General features: G+C 43.3%; 1 protein-coding gene across 1 annotated transcript in view; it reads right to left on the bottom strand.

Moving 5' to 3' along the window:
* LOC310646625 (transmembrane protein 132D-like) overlaps window positions 1–22,253 on the bottom strand; it is a gene marked incomplete at both ends in the record, with an annotated part of 241,456 nt that overhangs the window by 63,475 nt on the left and 155,728 nt on the right. The window contains one exon of the mRNA XM_083373227.1: window positions 21,044–21,227. Within this exon, the coding sequence (XP_083229353.1) occupies window positions 21,044–21,227 (184 nt within the window). The remainder of the gene's footprint in view (window positions 1–21,043; window positions 21,228–22,253) is intronic.

The following is a 22,253-nucleotide window of genomic DNA, read 5'->3' as shown; positions in this document are numbered from 1 at the left end:
CTATTCTATTCTATTCTATTCTATTCTATTCTATTCTATTCTATTCTATTCTATTCTATTCTATTCTATTCTATTCCATTCCATTCCATTCCTTATTCTATCCCATCCCATCCCATTCCACCCCCCACCCCACTCCACTCCACTCCACTCCATTCCATTCCATTCCATTCTACTCTATTCTATTCTATTTCCTATCGTATCGTATCGTATCCTATTCTATCAGAGCTTACAGTCTCAGAGGAGAAGGGCAGGGGTGAAAATGACCCCCTTTAAAAAAAATTGATTGGGAAAGTGGATTGGAGATAATATGGATGCTCAGATCGACTGGAACTGTGGAAAAATGTCCGTGCGTAACAAAAGGGTCTGAGTGAGCGCCAGATCGATGTGCTCACTTGAAGTTATTGAATCATTTGGGTGCTCCAAATTAGCCCGAATCTCACCACATTGATTTAGACTTGTCAAAGTTTTGGAATGGGAAGGTGCAGAACGATGCAGGAAATATGGGATAGAAGAAGCAAGGACGACACGGGCCGCCATCTTCCCACAATAAAAGGGAGATACACCGAAAAGAGCACTGATTGATGCTACTTAGCTTGGGTAGTGGAACATTTGCAAGAAAACATGCAAGCCCAGGGATCACCAAGGACTCCTCACAGCAAAAACGGTTTTAAATAAAGTTTAAAGCATGTTTCCCTTTAAAAGCCTTGGTGGAGCAGTGGGCTAATGCCTTCTTAAGTAACACCAGCTGCCTGCAATTAGTGCAGGTTCGCGTCCCACCAGGCTCAAGGTTGACTCAGCCTTCCATCCTTCCGAGGTAGGTAAAATGAGGACCCAGATTGTTGGGGGCAATTAAGCTGACTTTGTAATAATGCCGCTTGGGGTGTGTGTGAAAGCCCTAATAAGCAGGCATATACATAGAATGAAGGCTACTGCTAAGCTTGTAAGCCGCCCTGAGTCTTCGGAGAAGGCCGGGATATAAATGGAATTTTAAAAAAAACAGCCATCAAGTGAGAAGAGGAGAAAAAAACCTAAATAAGTACACTGGATGAGATTTCTCAGCAGTCTTACTGACTAAACATCAACATCAAAGTCAAGAGAGCATATTGGTTCATAGGGTGAGATGCTCAATTTTCTCCAGTTTTTGGCTCAGCCTCTTAAAGGATTAATGGTTGAAGTGAAAACCAAATGGAGATTTATTTCTTTTTATTCTGTTCCCGGTTTGTCTTCTCCCTGTTATACGAGCTCTTGAGGCACATGAATTCCAAAATGGAAACCTTTAGGAGAGCCATTTCCATCTTTCTAATTCCCATGGTTATCTTTCATTCATCTCTGAGCATAAGAAAAGAGCACAGGCCAAGTCCTTGTTCTCCTGTTTATCTGTCTGTCTGTCTGTCTATCTATCTAGAGAGAGGAGGTTGGCCTAGTGATTAAGGGGGTGGCCTAGAAACCAGGAGACAGTGAGTTCTAGTCCTGCCTTTGGAACGAAAGCCGATTGGGTGACTTTGGGCCAATCACCAGGAGTTGCTGACTTGTAGTACCACCTGAGGAATGAAAGCTGGCTGGGGGACTTTGGGCCAATCACCAGGAGACAGTGAGTTCTAGTCCTGCCTTAAGAACGAAAGCCGATTGAGTGACTTTGGGCCAATCACCAGGAGTTGCTGACTTGTAGTACCACCTGAGGAATGAAAGCTGGCTGGGGGACTTTGGGCCAATCACCAGGAGACGGTGAATTTTAGTCCCTCCTTAGGAATGAGCCAGCTGGGTGACTTTGGGCCAATCATCAGGAGACAGTGAGTTCTAGTCCTGCCTTAAGAACGAAAGCCGATTGAGTGACTTTGGGCCAATCACCAGGAGTTGCTGACTTGTAGTACCACCTGAGGAATGAAAGCTGGCTGGGGGACTTTGGGCCAATCACCAGGAGACGGTGAATTTTAGTCCCTCCTTAGGAATGAGCCAGCTGGGTGACTTTGGGCCAATCATCAGGAGACAGTGAGTTCTAGTCCTGCCTGAGGCATGAAAAAGCAGCTAGTTGACATTGGTCCAATCCCACTCTCTCAGCCCAACCCACCACACAGGATTGTTGTTGTGGGGAACTTATAAAGTAATAAAGGCAGGATAAAAATCTGTCTGTCTGTCTGTCTGTCTGTCTGTCTGTCTGTCTGTCTGTCTGTCTGTCTGTCTGTCTATCTATCTATCTATCTATCTATCTATCTATCTATCTATCTATCTATCTATCTATCTATCTATCATCTCCCTGCTAAAATTAGACAGCAGCTCCCAATGCATCCTGGCAATTAAACCCCTCAAGAGCACACAAAATTAAGCACACACTCTTCTGTCTGTTTTGCTAACAGTGGCTATAATGATTGAACAAACTCTCAAACATTAAGCATATTCCATCTGAATTTGTCTGCAAATATCCAGAGGGTTAAAAACGAGGCCGTCGCTTACATACATAGTAAGCCAGCAGATGGCACTCAGCTTTACCATCGGAGGCGAGAGACAGACTGCTGACCAACTCAATCCAAAATGCATTTGATTGGAGTCAGAATTCCTAGAAATATATGGTCTAGGCCAGGGGTGGGATTCAGCCAGTTCACACCAGTTCGGCAGAACCGGTAGCTAATTTTTTGTGGCCCGTGTCCAGAACGGACTTCCAGAAGCAGCATCCACACAGAGAACTGGTTGTTCCCACATATTTGAATCCCACCACTGGTCTAGGCAGAGGTTTTTTTTCCCCTTCCTCCACTAATTACCCAGCATTTTGCTGAAGGCAATTATTTCCAAGCCACTAAGAAATAACAAGGGGGAAGGAAGATGGGGTTGTTTTTTTTAATGTTATCAAGATTATTTTAAATTATAATCAGAAGCTTGGCTAGTGGCTATTACAGAAGGGACAAGCAGCTTCTCCTTCCTTCTACTATGGATAGTAGGGGAGTTAAGCGTGTCCCCTCTCATTATCCTAATAAAGAACAGACCAGAATAGACCGTGTCACGTGGAGAAGAAGTAAGTCACCCAAAGCTTCTCTTTGTCCCTGTCTTGTGTCTGTCCTCTGTTTGATGCTCTCCAACTCCAGTTTAATTAAAAAGGTAAAGGTTCCCCCGCACATACGTGCTAGTCGTTTCCGACTCTAGGGGCCGGTGCTCATCTCCGTTTCAAAGCTGAAGAGCCAGCGCTTGTCCGAGGACATCTCTGTGGTCATGTGGCCGGCATGACTAGACGGCAAAGGCGCACGGAACACTGTTACCTTCCCACCGGAGTGGTCCCTATTTTTCTACTTGCATTTTTACGTGCTTTCGAACTGCTAGGTTGGCAGAAGCTGGGACGAGTAACAGGCGCTCACTCTGCTACGTGGCACTCGGGATTCGACCCGCCAAACTGCCGACCTTCTGATCGACAAGCTCAGCGTCCTAACCCACTGAGCCACCGCGTCCCTTCCAGTTTAATTAGAAGAACATAAAACAGATTGTTTTATCCAACTCAGCATTCTCAAATGTCTGAACCTCTCCAGTATTTGAGGATGTGAAATTTCCCGGTTCTGCTCGGAGTTGCCCGGAATAAAATTTGGGACTCTGGGTTGCTGTTCTACTAACTTCTTGCCCAGCCATGCATAATCCTTCTCTCTTCCTCCCAAAAGCCCATGTGTAGATTTAATTGAATTGCTCAACTGGATTAATTCATCCAATCCAATCATTGAGTTGTTTAGGATCATCAAATTAAATCATTGAACTCATTTCGAGTTAATTCTCAGGAAATGCCCGTGGGTCTACTCGGACATTCCCTACAAATATGAATCGGGTTTTGGGCTGACTTGGGGAATCCCACTACGAAAACTTGTGTCTTTTTCTTTCTTTTTTTACCTTTCTCCTATTAAAGTGGCAGGAAAAACAAAACACCTTAATCAGATTGCAGGAATAAAATGAGGGTAACTATCTTAAGAAATTCTGCCAACCTAGCAGTTCGAAAGCACGTAAAAATGCAAGTAGAAAAATAGGAACCACTACGGTGGGAAGGTAACAGTGTTCCGTGCGCCTTTGGCGTCTAGTCATGCCGGCCACATGACCACGGAGATGTCCTCGGACAAGCGCTGGCTCTTCGGCTTTGAAACGGAGATGAGCACCGGCCCCTAGAGTCGGAAACAACTAGCACACATGTGCGGGGGAACCTTTACCTTTACCTTATCTTAAGAAAGCAAACAGAGTCAAGCAGTCTCTTCTAGATAATTCAAGTTTCCTAAATCAGCACCCAAGAGATGGACAACTCCACACACCCTATTGCAAATAAAGATGTATGTTGTTTTAGTAGAGATCTGTGACCCATAAAATCATACAAGGCTATATCTTCACAACACGTGTAGCTTAGTTATGGCAATAAACAAACAAGTGGCAGGCTTCAGACAAGACATGGGGTTCTGAACTATGGCTTACAAAGTAAACATGGTTGGGTTTGTACAACGTGAAAAGCCCCAAAGAAACCATTTTGTTGAAATTAGGTTGAGTGAACACGGTTTTAGGCTGATAAAGCCTCTGATGTGATAGGCTGTAAGAAGAGGATGACCAGCAATGGTGGATGGACTCAGTTACAATGGCAATGGATGAACCATTGGAAAACTTGGAAGGACCAAATTAGGAACAGATCATCATGGAGAACATGTAGCTATGTGGTCACTGGAAGTCAAAACCAACTTGATTGTACACAATCAACCTATCAATTAATCAATCAATCCATAAAATGGTATGGCTTTAAAAGATCTTTCAGCTCTTCCACAAACCTTGGTGGATTATGATTTCTATCTCTTAAGGTTGAGTACAGTTCCATTAGGGAGCATAAGGGAGAAAGTACTGTATCTGTCAATCCATCCATCCATCCATCCATTCATCCCTCCTCCAAAGACACTTTTTCCCCCACGCCATCATTCTGCTAAACAACTCTCACAACACTGTCAAACTACCTAGTCAGGCTGTATTACTATTCTTCTTCTCATCTCTCCTGTTACCTATTTCCTTATCCTCTTATGACTGTAACTTTGTTGCTTGTATCTTATGATTTATATTCATTGTTTTATGTAGTATCCTAGTAGGATTTATGTCGATTGCTTATTTAGTATCCTATGACTAACGTTAGTGTTGTGTGCTTTGATTTCTGATGAATGTATCTTCTGACGATTAGGATCATGACTTATCACTTGTTGCTTATATGTACACTGAGAGCTTATGCACTGGAGACAAATTCCTTGTGTGTTCAATCACATTTGGCCAATAAAGAATTCTATTCTGTTCTGTTCTGTTCTGTTCTGTTCTGTTCTGCTCTATTCTTTTTCCTATTCTCTATTCTATTCTATTCTATTCTATTCTATTCTATTCTATTCTATTCTATTCTATTCTATTCTATTCTATTCTATTCTATTCTATTCTATTCTATTCTATTCTATTCTATTCTATTCCTATCCCTCTATCTATCTATCTATCTATCTATCTATCTATCTATCTATCTATCTATCTATCTATCTTTCTATCTTTCTATCTTTCTATCTATCATCTATCTATCTATCTATCTATCTATCTATCTATCTATCTATCTATCTATCTATATCTATCTATCTAGCCACCCATCTTACAAAACCCGATTCTGGGGGATGTACAATAAAACCATTGAAATAAATCTTAAAACATTCAACAGAATCAATATTTCTATTTAAAGGCTAGGACAGAGCATGAAACATTATGAACCATGGAGCCACCTCACTGGACCATCAATCTCTTTAGACCCCCTAGGCCTGTCGACCCAACCAGATTTTGAGAGACTCCTGACCTGCGTATGTACGCATGGGTATGCCTGCATGTGTGAATGTGCGTACTATATACCCATAAACACAGACATAAGTGGTATGCGTTGGGCAAAGGGGTACCCCTGTTCTCCATCCTGACTCCTTTCCTTTTTAAATAAGAGACCTAGGCCTGACACTTTTTAAAAAAAAAAACGAAAAAAGAAAAAAGAGCCATGAAGAATGACTGCCCTGAGGTCCAGACGACACCAACAACAACAACAAAAAAAACAACACCCAGAAAACCATTTTTTTTACATTTAATTATACTGTTTCGGTTGTACATGAATGATATCACTGTGCTAAATGTAAACCAATGGGAGCCCAACTGGCTGCAGCCAATGATAAAAATACTTTCCACCAACCCACAAGAAAGAATTAAGTGCAGTAATCCAATTTCTTTTCTTTTCTTTTCCTTTTTTTGTGTGTGTGTGTGTGTGCACTTTCTTGGATCTCAGTACGCTTCTTGATACAACGGTGTGATAAATGCGAGGTGCCACTGGATACATCGTTCGCCAAAGTGTGTCTACATATTAGCGACGTGCTTGTTGTGTGTATTAATTTGCAAAGGCTTGTGTAGAGAGACGGAAGATGATAAATTACACTCCAGGCGGGTTTCAGGTGGGAACCCCATGAAAGATGGATTTTTAATCATTAATAACTCCCTTCTAAGCCGGTGTATTTCAGAACCCTCGATTCCCTGATGATAGTGGGAGGGAGAATAATTTGCTCCCAATTTGGGACATAGTAAAACTGCATATCTTACTAGCCTCTTACCTGTCCAGCTGCAGGAACAACCGAGCCAAACCTGCTGGTTGGAAAAATTATGGCTGCATAACAAACACCTCCCAGATGTGCTTACAAGGGTTGATTTATAAGAATAGCATGGAAGCATTTCCTCTTGGAAATATCTAGTCTTGATTCATCCTCCTCCTTTGTTTTTGGCGCAGGGAAAGAAAACATTAATTTACCTCCCCAAATTCTTGTATATCTGTGTTTAATTATTTCCTTGACAGAACGTTTCCATTGGAGAAAAAAAAAACACACAACAACAGCAACCCCACAATAATGAAAATCAGATCTTCTCTCCTTGCTCTTGTGCAAAGCTCAGATGGAGACAACCACCTGCATGGAAAACAGCCTCCCTCCCCCCATTTCAAAAGGCACCTGGAAAGAGACTTTATGCCAAGTCAGATTAATCCAGGACTGACCACTCTACTTGGCCAGAAATGCCTGGGAGTGAACACAAGACTAATGAGAATTTATAATCCGACCCAAGAAGCTTGATCTGAACCACGCAAATGTTCTTGCATTCATCCAGGCCTTCACTGAGTCCCATCTCTCCAGTACTCTGCAATTATTATTATTATTTTTTTAAAAAAAATAACCTGCTCTCACATTGAAATTTAAAGTTTAAGTATATAATGCAATGTGAAATATATCACCCACACCTATGTACAGGCATTCACTCAAATCCATCCACTGCTGGACGAAGGTTCTTGAAGGTTGTGGGTCATACTTTCAATGATACACATTGGAAGGTAGATACTTTTGGACTTCTGAGGGGGAAAGACTGGCCCAAAGTCCTTGTTGTCATTCCTCGCCAACCGGTGGATCCAGCAGCTGAGTCTGAGGAATCAGATGAGGAGGAGGAGGGGGCCTGGAGTGTCATCAGATTCAGAGGGAAGCTCTGAGGAGCTCCAAGACTTACAGTCTGACCAGGAGCCTGGCCCCTCTACTCGCACTCAGGCTGAGACACAGCTGTGCTGGGAGTCTGAGTTGGACAGTGATGAAACACAGCTGGGAATTATTCAAGATGCATGAAAACGCCAGCAAGAGAAGCGAGTAGGACAGAGGAATGCAACGGAGCGGCTCCAAAGGCAAAGGAGAAGGCATTAGGAAGCCACGCCTTGGCTGAATAATAAAAGGGAAGGTGTGGGAAGTGCTGGTTGCCAAAGGCAACCATTCGTGTTGAGGATGGAGTTTCTGTGGACTGTGTTTGTTTGCCTTGGACATTGACTCAGGGGGAGGTGTCTGGATCAAGGTCTTCTAAAAAGCTTCCATGATTGAGGAGAAATTAGATCTTGGCTCACTCATCTCTTAGTGCAGTATCTTCAACATTACAATACAATATACCAGCTCTACATATGGACAGACAGACAGACAGCAGGCTGAAGGATAATGCCCAGTGGTCAAGAACATAACTGCTTTGTTAAAGCTTTTTAGAACAGAACAGAATAACAGAGTTGGAAGGGACCTTGGAGGTCTTCTAGTCCAGGGGTCCCCAAGCCCCAGTCCATGGATCAGTACCAGGCTGTGGCATGCCAGCAACCAGTCCACACAAACAAGCAAAGCCCCCATCCGTGGGACACAGGCAGCACACAAAACCACGCACCCTCCGGTCCGTGGAAAAACCTCTGTCCACGGAACTGGTCCCTGGTAGCCATGTTCTAGTCCAACCCCCTGCTCAAGCAGGAAACCCTGTGTGGCTGTCTAATCTTTTCTTAAAAAATCCACTGTTGGAGCACCCACAACTTCTGGAGGCAAGGAGTTCCACTGGTTAATCGCTCTCACCGCCAGGAAATTCCTCCTTAGTTCTAGGTTGCTTCTTTCCTTGATTAGGCTCCATCCGTTGCTTCTTGTCCTGCCTTCAGGTCCTTTCCTATATATTCTAACTATTTTTTTTTTAGATATAACCATCTTCTTTCAATAAACCCTCAGTTTTATATGCAAAGCCTGGCATACTTAACGGCTCTTTCACACAGGGGTTAAAAAAACTAGCTGCATCTCAAGGTAGTAAGTTTTGTAGAATTTTACTGCACATTGGGGATTCTCTACTATTTCAGTACAGCTACCGGGGGGGGGAGTGCTAGGGAAAAGTAGTATTTTTCCCCCCCTGCCCTCTCTTCAAATTTACATTTTTATCAGCGCCTACCATTTTGTCTCGTGAAATGTCAGTGCTTTAAATCCAGTGTTCACCGTTGCTCGGTGCCGGATTTTGACTTAACCTTCCCTCTCCTCACCTCACCTGACTCCTTGCAAAATGCTGTGGCTGAATATTCAGCAGCCAACCCAGCTGGAAGACGAGGTGTAAGACTGTACGTGAAAGAGGAGGAAGGAAGAGACAGGAAGTGGGGGACTGACAAAAATTGATAAAAGAACAAAGGCAGGGAGCGAGTTGCTTGGCCTGAATTCTTCTGATCATAGAAGAATAGGGTTTTATATATATATATATAGTTTGAAGAGGAGGAGGAGGAGGAGGAGGACTGTGGGGTCCTTGGTGCTCTCTGAGCTTGGTTGTTTTTTGCAGGTTTCATTACCCAACTAGTTAACATTATCAGTGCTAGGAGGAGGAGGAGGAGGAGGAGGAGGAGGAGGAGGAGGAGGAGGAGGAGGAGGAGGCCTGTGGGGTCCTTGGTGCTCTCTTAGCTTGGTTTTTTTTTTGCAGAAGTTTCATTATCCAATTAGTTAATATTATCAGTGCTAGAATAGAGAGGAGGAGGAGGAGGAGGAGGAGGAGGAGGAGGAGGAGGAGGAGGAGGAGGAGGAGGAGGAGGAGGAGGAGGACTGTAGGGTCCTTGGTGCTCTCTGAGCTGGGTTGTCTTCTTGCAGACATTTCACGATCCAACTAGGTCACATCATCAGTGCTAGAAGGGTGTGGGATCTGTTCTCTATTTATATACTAGAGGCTTGATGTGCCAGTTTTGGTGGGAGTATTTGTGGGTTCCATGATTAGGCTGTTTACTAAATTGATAGTCCCTTGATTGAGGTATTGTACCCCACAAACTGATGATGTTGCCTGGTTGGATTAATGAAATGTCTGGAAGAAAATAACCAAGCTCAGACAGCTCCAAGGATCCCCCATCTTCTCCTTCTCCTCCTCCTCCAGCTTATAAACCCCACCCCTTTCTGGCATTGATGATATTACCTAGTTGAGTAATGAAACATCTGCAAGAAAACAGCCAAACTACTCAGAGAGTACCGAGAACTCCCGGGTCCAATTATTTTGGGCAGCCAATTTAATTGTTTTAATTATTTCACACAACTTTGTAGGTTGAAGAATGCCCCCCCCCTTTTTTTTTTTTAAAAAAAAAGCCTTTTACTGTTCTTTTTGCCTAGCAACGAAAAGATGGTTTTTCACCCCTGACGCTTACAGGCATTTGCTTTTACCTGGTCGCAACCGTTTCCACATCACATTTGCACACAACTCGCGAAAGGCAGTGTAGATGCTGGAAAGCAACTAAATGCATAAATACAAGGAACGGACACTTCCCCTCCCTCTCTTTCCTCCCCCCCCAGCAATTAAAAGGGGGAAAAAAAGGACGTTATGAGTTAAAACAATAATCCACTCTCTAGTCTACTCCGGTTGCCACTTGTAATGGAGAGGAAATCAAATTAATTCTACACAAAGAACGGACCTTCCTTCAACCAAGTGTAATTTCAGTCCTCTAGAGTCGGGCTTTACATGTTGCCAAATTATCCAATTACAGGCTGGTTCAAATCCATTTGGGGGGAAGATTGTCACGGATTGTAAATCGATAATTTCAAAGAGATTCTAATCCTTCTGGAAACTCGAGAGGGCAACCACCCTCGAGATAAAATATCTGACATGAAAGCAAGGAGAAGGCACTTGAACTGCTCCCCTTGTGCGTGGAAAAGAGGTGCTTTATCAGATATGATGAGAGGCAAATGAGACAGCTCCGACGGAGACGTCATTCAAATAGCAAGACAGGGCCCTGGAACTTCTGAGGAAAAACTCGTCTGCAGTTTGAGTTAAAAATGAATGCGATCTCTCCTTGGAAAAAAAAAAACCTAGAACCATTTGCATACCAACTCTCAGTTTCCCTAATGATAATAAATTAAATAACTTATTTAATTTATTCATCGTATTTAGATCCCGCCCATCTCCCTCACCCGGGACTTTGGGCGGTCTACGAATAGACAGAAGTATTATAATGAAAACAGTTTTAAAAAAAATAAGATTAAAGTCATCAAAATTCGGAATTAAAAAGGGAAGGGTGGGGGCTTCAGGATGCTCACCAGCCCCATGGCTGCATGAGTTCTCTGTGAGTGCCAACTAAGTCAGAAGAGGCAGGTTTTCAAGTCTCGCTGAAAGGCTAGGAAAGGGGGGGGATTGTCTACTGCTCCTGTGGGGAGGGGGAGAAAATTCCCAAAGGCAGGAGCAATGGCAAAGAAGGCCCTCTTCCTGGACCCCCACCTGTTGGAATTCTTTAACTGATGGGGATAGAATAACACAGACATGTCAAACACAAGGCCCGGGGGCCGGATCCGGCCCGTGAAGTGGTTTCATGCGGCCCACAAAGCCATCCTGGAAACAGTGAGGGAACGGCCCCCACTGCCTTGGCCCTGGCCCAGAGACCCTCCTTCCGCCAGAGACCCTCAGATCTGTCCCACTCCTGCCCAGGCCCCCATAGGCACCCTTCATGCGAACAATGTAGAGCTGGCCACGCCCACCCAGTAGGCTATACGCACTCTAGCCACGCCCACCCAGTAGGCCACGCCCACTCAGGCCATACCCACCCGGCCCCCTGAGGGCAACCACAATGCTGATGCGGCCCTCAATGAAATTTAGTTTGACACCCCTGGAATAACAGAATAACAATATAACACAGTTGGAAGGGACCTTAGAGGTCTTCTAGTCTAACCCACTGCTCAAGCAGGAGACCCTACACCATTCTGGACCAATGGCCATCCAGTCTCTTCTTGAAAACCTCCAGTGTTGGAGCACCCACAACCTCTGGAGGCAAGTTGTTCCACTGGTTTATTGTCAGGAAATTTCTCCTTAGTTCTAGGTTGCTTCTCTCTTTAATTATCTTCCATCTGTTGTTCTTATCCTGCCCCCAGAAGCTTTAACTTAATTTTTTTTAATTTAATTTTGGAGGAGCTCTTTACAGCCTTTGCTGCCTATCTGCCATCTAACCAGCTTTAACAATATTTTGTCCTTTGTAACCTTCAGCCTCCTAGACTAAGATTAGCCAAGGAGGTAGCACAAAGCTTCGTGTCTTCATCTGTGTTTCTTCAAATCATAGAATCATAGAGATGGAAGGGACCCTGGAGGTCCTCTAGTCCAACATACACCCCCTGCTCAAGCAGGGGACCCTACACCATTCTGGACAAATGGCCATCCTATTTCTTCTTGAAAACCTCCCATGATGGAGCGCCCACAACCTCTGGAGGCAAGCTGTTCCACTGGTTGATTGTTCTAGCTAGGGATCCATCAGATAATAGGAGAATGAACCTCTGCTGATATTGGGAAGGGAGAGAAACTCTACAATGAACCTGGCTGAAGCCATCTTGCTCGTTCTAGGTTGCCCCAAGTATGGGATGGTTAGGGTTAGGGGGAAGTGGAGGTCTTTTGGTAGTCTAAACAATTCTGTCCCATGGGAACCAAGGTCACTGTAAAGAGTCGGATTGGAGAGTACTGTTAGGAAGGCTGCCAAGCTATTCTATTGGGAAATGTAGCTAGTTGCCTAGTATTGGGGTGGGAAGCTTAACTTTGTAATAATGTAACCCTTTGGAGGGAATTTCAGACTTGGTTTCACTTTTGATCATGCTGATCCATTGTAACCAATAAACATGTTCTCTGAGGAAGCCTCTAGCCTCGGAGTTCCGATTTATTTGGTCTCATCTATCGGGACCTTGACACTTCCCTAACTTATCAGGCTGTAAAAAGAGAGGGCAGGAGACTCGTACTTTCAGATTCTGCTAATATAGCCTTGCAATCAAGCAGAATTAGCTCATCGGTCGGGTTTTCCTGTCTGGTCAACCTGGTAAGGCTGACAGGCTGGATCCTTCCATCCTTCAGGCGACGCACCCCCCCCAAAAAAAAAGGCAAAAGAGAAGAGTGAATTCCCCCAGAAACCCCCAAATTACAGGCTTTGCCTCTCGTCTAGAGGCAAAGGAGAGCCAGGGATGACTCTGCACATCGTAGCCGGACCGGAAATCTTTGCCCCAGCCGAGCTTTAATTCATTAGTCAATTTTCCATCGGATTTGATTGCACTGTAACCAGACATCCCTGGGGCATTCAACAGAAAGGAAAAGGAGGACAGGAAAAGAGCAAATCAATAGGCATGCTGCCACATAAAAGGGAGAGAGAGAGAGAGAGAGAGAGAGAGAGAGAGAGAGAGAAGACAATATAACAGGGGGGGGAGAAACCCACCCAGAAAACAATGCTGATAAACACTAAAGAACACAGTTCTGCTTGTTCATAAGAAAAGAAAAGACAGGCACAAAGAGAGAGAGAGACAGACAGATCTTAATTTTGTTGAGCGACCAGCTAGCTCAGCCTTGTTTGCCAGTAATCCTCATTACCCTGGAAATACAAAACTGGCTTATTGAGTTTGAATGGTGAATTACACAGTCCTAGCCAAGGAACTGGAAGGAGAAGCACATCCAAAGGGTAATAAATGTCCCATTTCCAGCCTGGATTGGAAGGCAGCATGGCTGAGAATCTCTCTCTAAGTGCTGGACAAACACAGGCCACTCTTTATAGTTTCCAATATTGCTGCAGTCGGGGTGCGGCCTGGAAGGATCCTCAGTTCAAATTATTGTTGGGTTATAGACCAGTTTCTCTTCCCTCTTCAGTCTGATTGTTCAACCACACATGGATGTTCTAAGACTATCTAAGACTATAGGGAACTCTTACGTCCTATGTTCCTTGGAGAGGCAGAATTTGATTGAAGTAAGACTTGTATCAAAGGGATAACAATAGAATAGAATAGAATAGAATAGAATAGAATAGAATAGAATAGAATAGAATAGAATAGAATAGAATAGAATAGAATAGAATAGAGAAAAATAGAATAGGAAAGAATAGAATAGAATAGAATAGAATAGAATAGAATAGAATAGAATAGAATAGACTAGGAGCTGGAAGGGACCTTGGAGGTCTTCTAGTTTAGCCCCTTGCTCAAGCAAGAGAACCTATACCATCTCAGACAGATGAATGTCTAGTCTCTTCTTAAAAATCTCCACTGATGGAGCACCCACAATTTCTGGAGGCAAGCTGTTCCACTGGTGAATTGTCCTCACTGTTAGGAGGTTTCTGCTTAATTCCAGGTTGCTTCTCTCTTTGATCAGTTTCCAACCATTGTTTCTCGTCCTTCCCTCTGGTGCTTTGGTGAACAACCTGCCCCCCTCTGCCTTGTGGCAGCCCCTCAGATACTGGAATACTGCTATCCTGTCTCCTCTACTTCTTATTTTCTTTAGACTAGCCAGACCCAAGTCCTGTAGCCGTTCTTCCTATGTTTAGATAGAAGTGATAATAACTTAAAAATAGTAAAAAGCTTAAAACTATTTCTTATATTTGGGGCAAGTTATTGAAGTTCCCCATATTATTATTTTACAGGATGGAGCTTACTAGTTGGTAAAATGAGGACCCAGATTGTTGGGGGCAAAATGCTGACTCTGTAAACTGCTTAGAGAGGGCTGTAAAGCACTGTGAAGCGGCATATAAGTCTAACTGCTTTTGCTTTTGTGACAGATACAGACAGACAGACATGACAGACAGTCAGATAGGAGCTGTGATGGCACAGTAGTTAGAATGCAGCACTGAAAGCTGACTCTGCCCACAGCCAGGAGTTCAATCCTGACCAGCTCAAGGTTGACTCAGCCTTCCATCCTTCTGAGGTTGGTAACATGAGGACCCAGATTGTTGGGGGGCAAGATGCTGACTCTGTAAACTACTTAGAGAGGGCTGTAAAGCACTGTGAAGCGGTGTATAAGTCTTAAGTGCTATTGCTATTGCTACTCTGTGGTGACACCAAGGATGTGTAGCTGCCCGCCCTAAGAAATCTGCCTAGCTCAGGGGTAGGCAACCTTGGCTCTTTTATGACTCATGGACTTCAACTCCCAGAATTCCTGAGCCAGCCCTAGCTCTTTCCTGTTAGCATTCAGCCTCTAAATAAAAGCGCACTCTATAAATACAATAAATAGGATCTTATATTCTCCTTTGAATCCTTATCTTTCCTGGATATGAACACCAGCAGAATTTATTTTACCAACATAAGAGAATACTTGTAGCTCAGGGTTGAACTGTGGGATCCTTGGTGCGCTCTGAACTTGGTGATTTTCTTATAGAGCACTGATGATATTACCTAGTTTGGTAGTGAAATTTTTGCAAGTTAAACCACCAGGCTCAGAGAGCACCAAAGACTCTCAGAGTTTATTTTATGGGTTGCTTAGACACGTCCCATATTGCTTCAATCTGGCAAACTCTAAGACCTGGCTGAATTAACCGCAAGTTACTTAATGATTCATTGAGTTTATACAGTTGAATAACTGCCTGAGTTTATACAACCTGCCATACTGCAAAGCAAGGTTGAAAGATTTGCAAACCTAATGGTTAGGTCTGCCCAACATGTAAGCTAAGGGGAACCATTCTAATGATGGCTTAGCATAATACGTGAGCCATGTCAGTGTAAAATGATTGTCTCAGTCTTTGAGGGTTCGCCAGCTAAACACTGGGAGGGTTTGTTGTCACTGGGTGTTGGGGGGAGGGAGCACGGGGAGAGGCTCAGCTAATCTCAATGTACACATGTTGTACTTTGACAATAAAGGTTATTATTATTATTATTATTATTATTATTATTATTATTATTATTATTATTATTATTATTATTATTATTATTATTATTATTATTATTATTATTATTATACACTGAGCTTCAACTGCCAGAAGATGACAACTTCAGAAGATCAGAATAACAGAATTGGAACAGACTTTGGAGGTCTTCTAGCCTAACCCCCTGCAGGAAACCTTGTACCATTTCACACCAGTGATGGAGGCAGGTTGTTCCACTGGTTAATTGTGCTAACTGTCAGATATTTTCTCCTTAGTTCTAGATTGCTTCTCTCCTTGATGAGTTTCCATCCGTTGCTTCTTCTCCTGCCTTCAGGTGCTTTGGGGAATAGCTTGACTCCCTCTTCTTTGCGGCAGCCGCTGAGATATCGGACCACTGCTATCATGTCACCCCTAGTCCTTCTCTTCATTAAACTAGATCAAAAGGAAAGGCATTCTTGGACAAAGTGAACCCCTTTCCTCCAACTCAGGGTGGAAAAAATTCAGCTCCTATCCATCTAAGTTGGCATCACTTGATGGAAATGATCCAATCCAGCTGCAAGTTACAACTTACCCAAGAACACATTTTCAACTGGCAAGGCTGGATCAAGGTTGCAACTGTTCAGGACCTTGGACAGAGTATGGGTTTGACTCACAAGGAGGACAACTAGCAGGCGAATTAGTGATGCCTTCAATTTCCCCCTTAATTTTTTTGTTTGTTTTTTTATGTCATTTCAATTTTGTTCCTAGCCATGTTGGGCATCTCAGTCACAAAACAGACAGGAAGGTATTTAAATATTTTATGAGCTCCTGAACCATTGCTAGCCACGATAGCTCGTTATTTACGCACATGCACATATACATATCTATTAATATTGTGAGCATGTGTGCAAAAGAGCATTTTGATGCTTATTTTCATTGGAAGCAGCCTGGGGCGATCTCAGAAGAAGGGTGATAACTCCCCACTCCAAGTAAATACATGAATATTAACTAAATATGCATTGTTAAAAGCTGCTTTTTTAATGCTTCATGTCAGCAGCTTTCTCCATTCTATGTAGAAATGAATCCTGCATGTATTAATTCCAAATGTTGAACTGGTTTTAACTTGAACAAGTGTTGATTGCACATATGAAGAGACACCAATTAATCTGAGTATCAGAATGATAAAAGGAAACTGTAAATGAAGTATTGAATTGGTAATATAAGCTTCAAAGTGAACTGTTCTTCAACCAGACTTGTAATTTCTTTTTTTTATGTACATAAAATTGGACATTAACCATTGTGAGTAGGAAATTGATATTGTTCCATGTTTTTTGAAAGTCTGATCCTCTGCATTGCAGCTGTGAAATAAGCCCATAAAACTCAATGGGATTTCTTCTTAGGCATGAATGAATAGGATTGTAGGATAAATGGGACTTGTTTACAATTAAAAAAAGGAGAGAGGACCATCCAGTTAATAAACGGCCGAGTGACGCTGTTAGCAAAATTGTAAAAGTTATTGCACAAACACTACAGATTTCCCAAATTTTGTGTCAAGGTGTCTTCCGTTTAGAATGACACTTTGTAGCTATTCTTAATTCAAGAATATCTCCAGATGCTGACAATAATTTATCTGAGCAGGGATTCTCAGCAGGATGTCCCTACCTTGGTGAGTTTATCAGCTTTTTAATTTTGTAGTGCTTGCAAAAACCATGCACCTTTTCAAAAAAAAAAATTTAAAAAATCCAGGCCAGTGATCTTGGCAGAGAGCAGCTTAGCTTTGGAAAATTAAGAACAGCTGACACTTGATTCCAGCTTTTGCACATCAATAATGTCTAAGTGAAAGATTAAAAAGAAAAGAATGCAAACTCTGGAAAGAAGGGCTACAGATTTTGAGAAATGGTTGTGACTAATTTGTCGCTTGGAATGAAATGACCTAATAGAAAAAGAGTTCGTACACCTTAGCAAATGTGGAATCAGTTTTGAACCGTAGGTAGATATCAGAAGCAAACCAGCAATGGGGAGGCAGAAATCAGAGTCCAAGTTGAAAGTCAATGTTGAGGAACACCTACTTTTGTTTCAGGCAACTGCTCAGTAGACCAAGAATTTTCAAGACTAGACTGGACAACCATATGACCGGGATTGTATAAGTTCTGCTATTTGAGCAGGGGGGTGGACTAGAAGACCTCCAGTGTTCCTTCCAACCCTATTATTCTACATTCCATGTTGGAAATGCAAACTCTGCTTGCTTTCTCATCAGCACAAACACACCACAAGCACACCAGAGTCTCAGAAAAGATTTGTGAATGCCTGTAAAACCTATTGGAATGGCATAGGGCAGGAGTAGGCAACCTTGGCTCTTTTATGACTTGTGGACTTCAACTCCCAGAATTCTTGGAATTCTGGGAGTTGAAGTCCACGAGTCATAAAAGAGCCAAGGTTGCCTACTCCTGGCATAGGGTCTCCTGCTTGAGCAGGGGGTTGGACTAGAAGACCCCCAAGGTTCCTTCCAGCCCTATTATTCTACCTTCTATGCCTTACAGTATTGAACATCCCAATTGCCAAATCCCTTGCTTGGGTTAGAATAATTCAACAAACCCAGCATGATAAATGTTTTTATTTGGTTTAGTTTTTAAATAAGAGAATAATCAACCCTTGCAATAATTGTCTCGGTCATTAAAGCCCAAAGGCGAGTTTTAAAGTTGGTAAATTCCATTGGTGATCTCCAAGAAAAAGCATAAACATTTCCCCCACCTTGACTAGAAGCATAATAATTAACAGCCTGTTACTAGGCAACCACCCAGTTCCTATTATAATCTCCCCCAAAACTCATATACATACATACCTAATAGATGTTCACCTCTTAAGTGCACGCCATAGGCATTGAAAATCTGGCTTCTTTAGAATTTCATGGGAAGGAGGCCCATCCAGCTGTTTATCCAAATAATTCAAGATCAATTGCTGGAAAATTATAATTGGACTCCTTCATGATTACCAAGTTATATTTATATGTGGGTGATACGCAAGCTAAGAATTGGAAGTCACCTGTTCCTTACATTCCTTCTCTCAGATATTAATGTTTATTAAAGCAATGAAGTTTCCAGTACAGGTATTCTTGACGTACAAGGCTGGAATTACGATGGTAAGATGGACATGGTCGTTAAGCGAATCACCACGTGGCTGTGCATGATTTTGTTTTGTGGCGGTCGTTAAGAGAACACCACGGTTGCTAAAGCAGTGTGGTGATCATTAAACAAAGCTTTCCCCTGTTTCTTTTGATTTACTGTAGTAAGGCGTGTGCCACAGGGCCTTTGGGAAGAATCAGAGCCCCTAGCTTGGGCCATGTTGAGAGTTTGGAAAAAAATTCAGAGAAGAGCAACTAAGATGATCAAAGACCTGGAGACCAAAACATACGAAGAACGGCTGCAGGACTTGGGTTTGGATAGTCTAAAGAAAAGAAGAAACAGGGGAGACATAATAGCAGTGTTCCAGTATATGAGGGGCTGCCACAAGGCAGAAGGGGCCAGGTTTTTCACCAAAGCACCAGAGGGAAGGATGAGAAATGATGGTTGGAAACTGACCAAAGAGAGAAGCAACCTGGAATTAAGGAGAAACGTCCTGACAGTGAGAACAGTGGGACAGCTTGCCACCAGAAATAGTGGGTGCTCCATCACTGGAGGTTTTTAAGAAGAGACTAGACATTTACCAGTCTGTGATGGTATAGGTTCTCCTGCTCAAGCAGGGGGGTGGATTAGAAGACCTCCAAGGTCCCTTTCAGCTCTATTCTATTCTATTTTCCATTTTCAGAAGGATAATACACAGAGCATCCTGGGATATCTCACCTGCTACCACTCAGAAGATCAAAGAGCTCTGTCTCCCTCATGCCCAAATTGGGACAGTCAATTCTTCCAAGTGCTAGGTAAAAGTAAAGGTAAAGGTTCCCCCGCACACATGTGCTAGTCGTTTCCAACTCTAGGGGCCAGTGCTCATCTCCGTTTCAAAGCCGAAGAGCCAGCGCTTGTCCGAGGACGTCTCCGTGGTCATGTGGCGGGCATGACTAGACGCCAAAGGCGCACGGAACGCTGTTCCCTTCCCACCGTAGTGGTCCCTATTTTTCTACTTGCATTTTTTACGTGCTTTCGAACTGCTAGGTTGGCAGAAGCTGGGACGAGTAACAGGCGCTCACTCTGTTACGCGGCACTTGGGATTCGACCCGCCAAACTGCCGACCTTCTGATCGACAAGCTCAGCGTCCTAACCCACTGAGCCACTGCGTCCCTTCCTTCCAAGTGCTAGATAAATACAAAAAACCAGCTAGCTCAACCTCTAAACATTCCTAGAAAGAACTCTAAGGAACTATCGTTCGTTGTTTATCTCCTAGGCTTAATAAATTCAAGGAGGGTGGAGGTGATGTCCTAACAAAATATATCAAAAAGGAAAGGTAAGTGTAAGACAAAGCCATTTGTTGTTTAGCCACCTTCCTTTTTTGTTGATTAACTCCTATTGCCTGAAATCTTTCCAATTGGCTGATCCAATGTCTAAGTTGTAGTTCTAAGCCAGGGACAATCAAACAATGAATTAGAAGCTTGTTACTCCGGTGGATCAGGGATCATCTAAACTTGGATGACATCTATGGATCATTCCATTCACCACCAGAAGTGCGGACATCTTCAGATTCCAACATCTCCCTTTACCACATGACTATTAATCACTACCCAGAAGAAATGAAGTCGGCACTGAATCAGCTCAACAAGAAGCAGACCGTGACATGGTCACTCACTTAGATAACAACAACACCAAACAGCATAGTCCACTTAATTACATACTGTAGAAGAGATGGCAGAGCCTGGAGGTGGTGTGAAAAGAGGAATAAGCTCTTTTACGTAGTCACAAGGGAACTAAATCCAACCCCCCCCCTTGAGTGCTGTTGGCCTTTATAAAACTCTTAGCAGGTGCAGATGGTTAATTGAGAAGATTCCCATGCATGGAATTTTAGCAATAAATCAGCTTTCTTGAACCTTCGTGTGTGAACTTGGTCTTTCATGCCTGACATATCCCAGCAACGATATATTCCACAACCAACAAACAAGCCTCGATTCTCCAAGAAGCAACCGAACAACTGGACAAATAAAAAACCAAGCTTAGAGAACATCTATAACAACCTACGATGCCAAGACACGTACATCACTAGAAAGATCTCCTAACAGAAGAGAGAAGCGTTTAATGTCAGAGATGGAGCAATCATTGCAGGAATGATGGACAGAACATGGGAGAAATTGAATTGTAGGACATCTAGGTCTCTGGCAGACAGTAGGAGAAGACCTGTAGTTCTGCAGAACATTAGCGTAAACAGAGAAAATCCAAAATAATTTCCAATATCCTGAAACCCAGAAGGGAACCCTCCCCCAGTTCAACTAGGTTTCCACCATGGTTGTTTTATCTTCTACTCTTCTGGGTTCATTTGCTCTTCCTTAACCGCCCAAAGCATCATAAGGTAAGAGAAATAAGCTGGAGCACACCTGGATTTCAACTTTCACCTTCAGTCCAAAGACTGGAAGGCAAGAACATTTCTGTTATATTCAACTCTGGTCTATCCACGTCGTGGATGAGCTAATACGGTTGTGATCCTCAAACCAAGAGCAGAAATAATTTATCATACCATAGCTAAGGGAAGAATGCCAACGAGATCCTTCTGGCTAACATAAATCTTGGAGATGCTGAGGTCAGACGTCCTTCCTCCAGGATATTCAACCTGCCACGTAATAAACTGCATCCCCGGCAATTCGGTGAGTGCTTCCATCTCAAAATCCACCTGTAGGATCTGTGAGGAAAAAGGAGCCGTGCTGGAGAAGGGAAAAAAAGACGGGGGGGGGGAAATGCACGGAGTCAGCAAACATTATTAGTCGTTAATCAGACAGGACCCAAAGGTGCTTTTTTTTTCAGGAGGCAACTGGACTTTCTTGGGTTTCTTTTGAAGACGTTTCGCTTCTCAGCCAAGAAGCTTCTTCAGCTCTGACTAGATGGTGGGGAATGGGAAGGATTTATACTCCTTGCAGAGAGCTGGTCATTTGCATCCTTTTACTGAGTCGCTGAGGCCACTTGGAGGTTTGCCTGTGTCCTCAGGGTCACCTGAGTGGTGCAAATTTAATTTTAATTTAATTTATTAATATTTCTATACCGCCCTTCTCCCGAAGGACTCAGGGCGGTGTACAGGGCAAGAATAAAACACAGAGATTTGCAAAAGATAAAAGGTAATTAAATACATGCCCAATTAAAAATACAGTTAATACATACTAAAAAACCCCAATAAAAATAGTAAAAAACCCCACCAATCCCCCCTCAGGCCAGGCCGGCTTGCTCGTACAAGTATGTTTTCAGATCGCGGCGAAAGGAGCGAAGGTTGGGCGCCGTCCGGAGCTCAACCAGTAACTGGTTCCATAGCTCCGGGGCGCCCACAGAGAAGGATCTCCCCCTGGGGGCCACCAGCCGACATTCTCTGACCGGAGGCACCCTGAGGAGACCCTCTCTGTGGGAGCGCACTGGACGGAGGGAAGTAGACGCCGGCAGCAGGTGTTCCCTAAGGTACTCCGGACCCATGCCATGTAGGGCCTTAAACACCATTACTAGCACCTTGAATCTCACCCAGAAGACAACTGGTAACCAATGCAGCTCACGGAGCAGAGGTGTAACATGGAAGTATCGGGAGACTCCCAAATGGGTGTGGAGTCTTCTTGGAACTGCTGAAAGGACTGCTGTTGTGGAAGCTGTGTGTGGGGGGAGTCCGAGCTGAAGAAGCTTCTTGGATGAGAAGCGAAACACAAGGAAGTCCAGTTGCCTCCTAAAAAAAAAGCATCTTTGGGACAACCTGG

Source organism: Vipera ursinii, assembly GCF_947247035.1.
Source record: "Vipera ursinii genome assembly, chromosome: 14".
In the NCBI taxonomy this organism is placed as follows: domain Eukaryota; kingdom Metazoa; phylum Chordata; class Lepidosauria; order Squamata; family Viperidae; genus Vipera; species Vipera ursinii.
The sequence above is the reverse complement of the archived record's forward strand: the minus strand, read 5'-3'. Positions and strand labels throughout refer to the sequence as shown.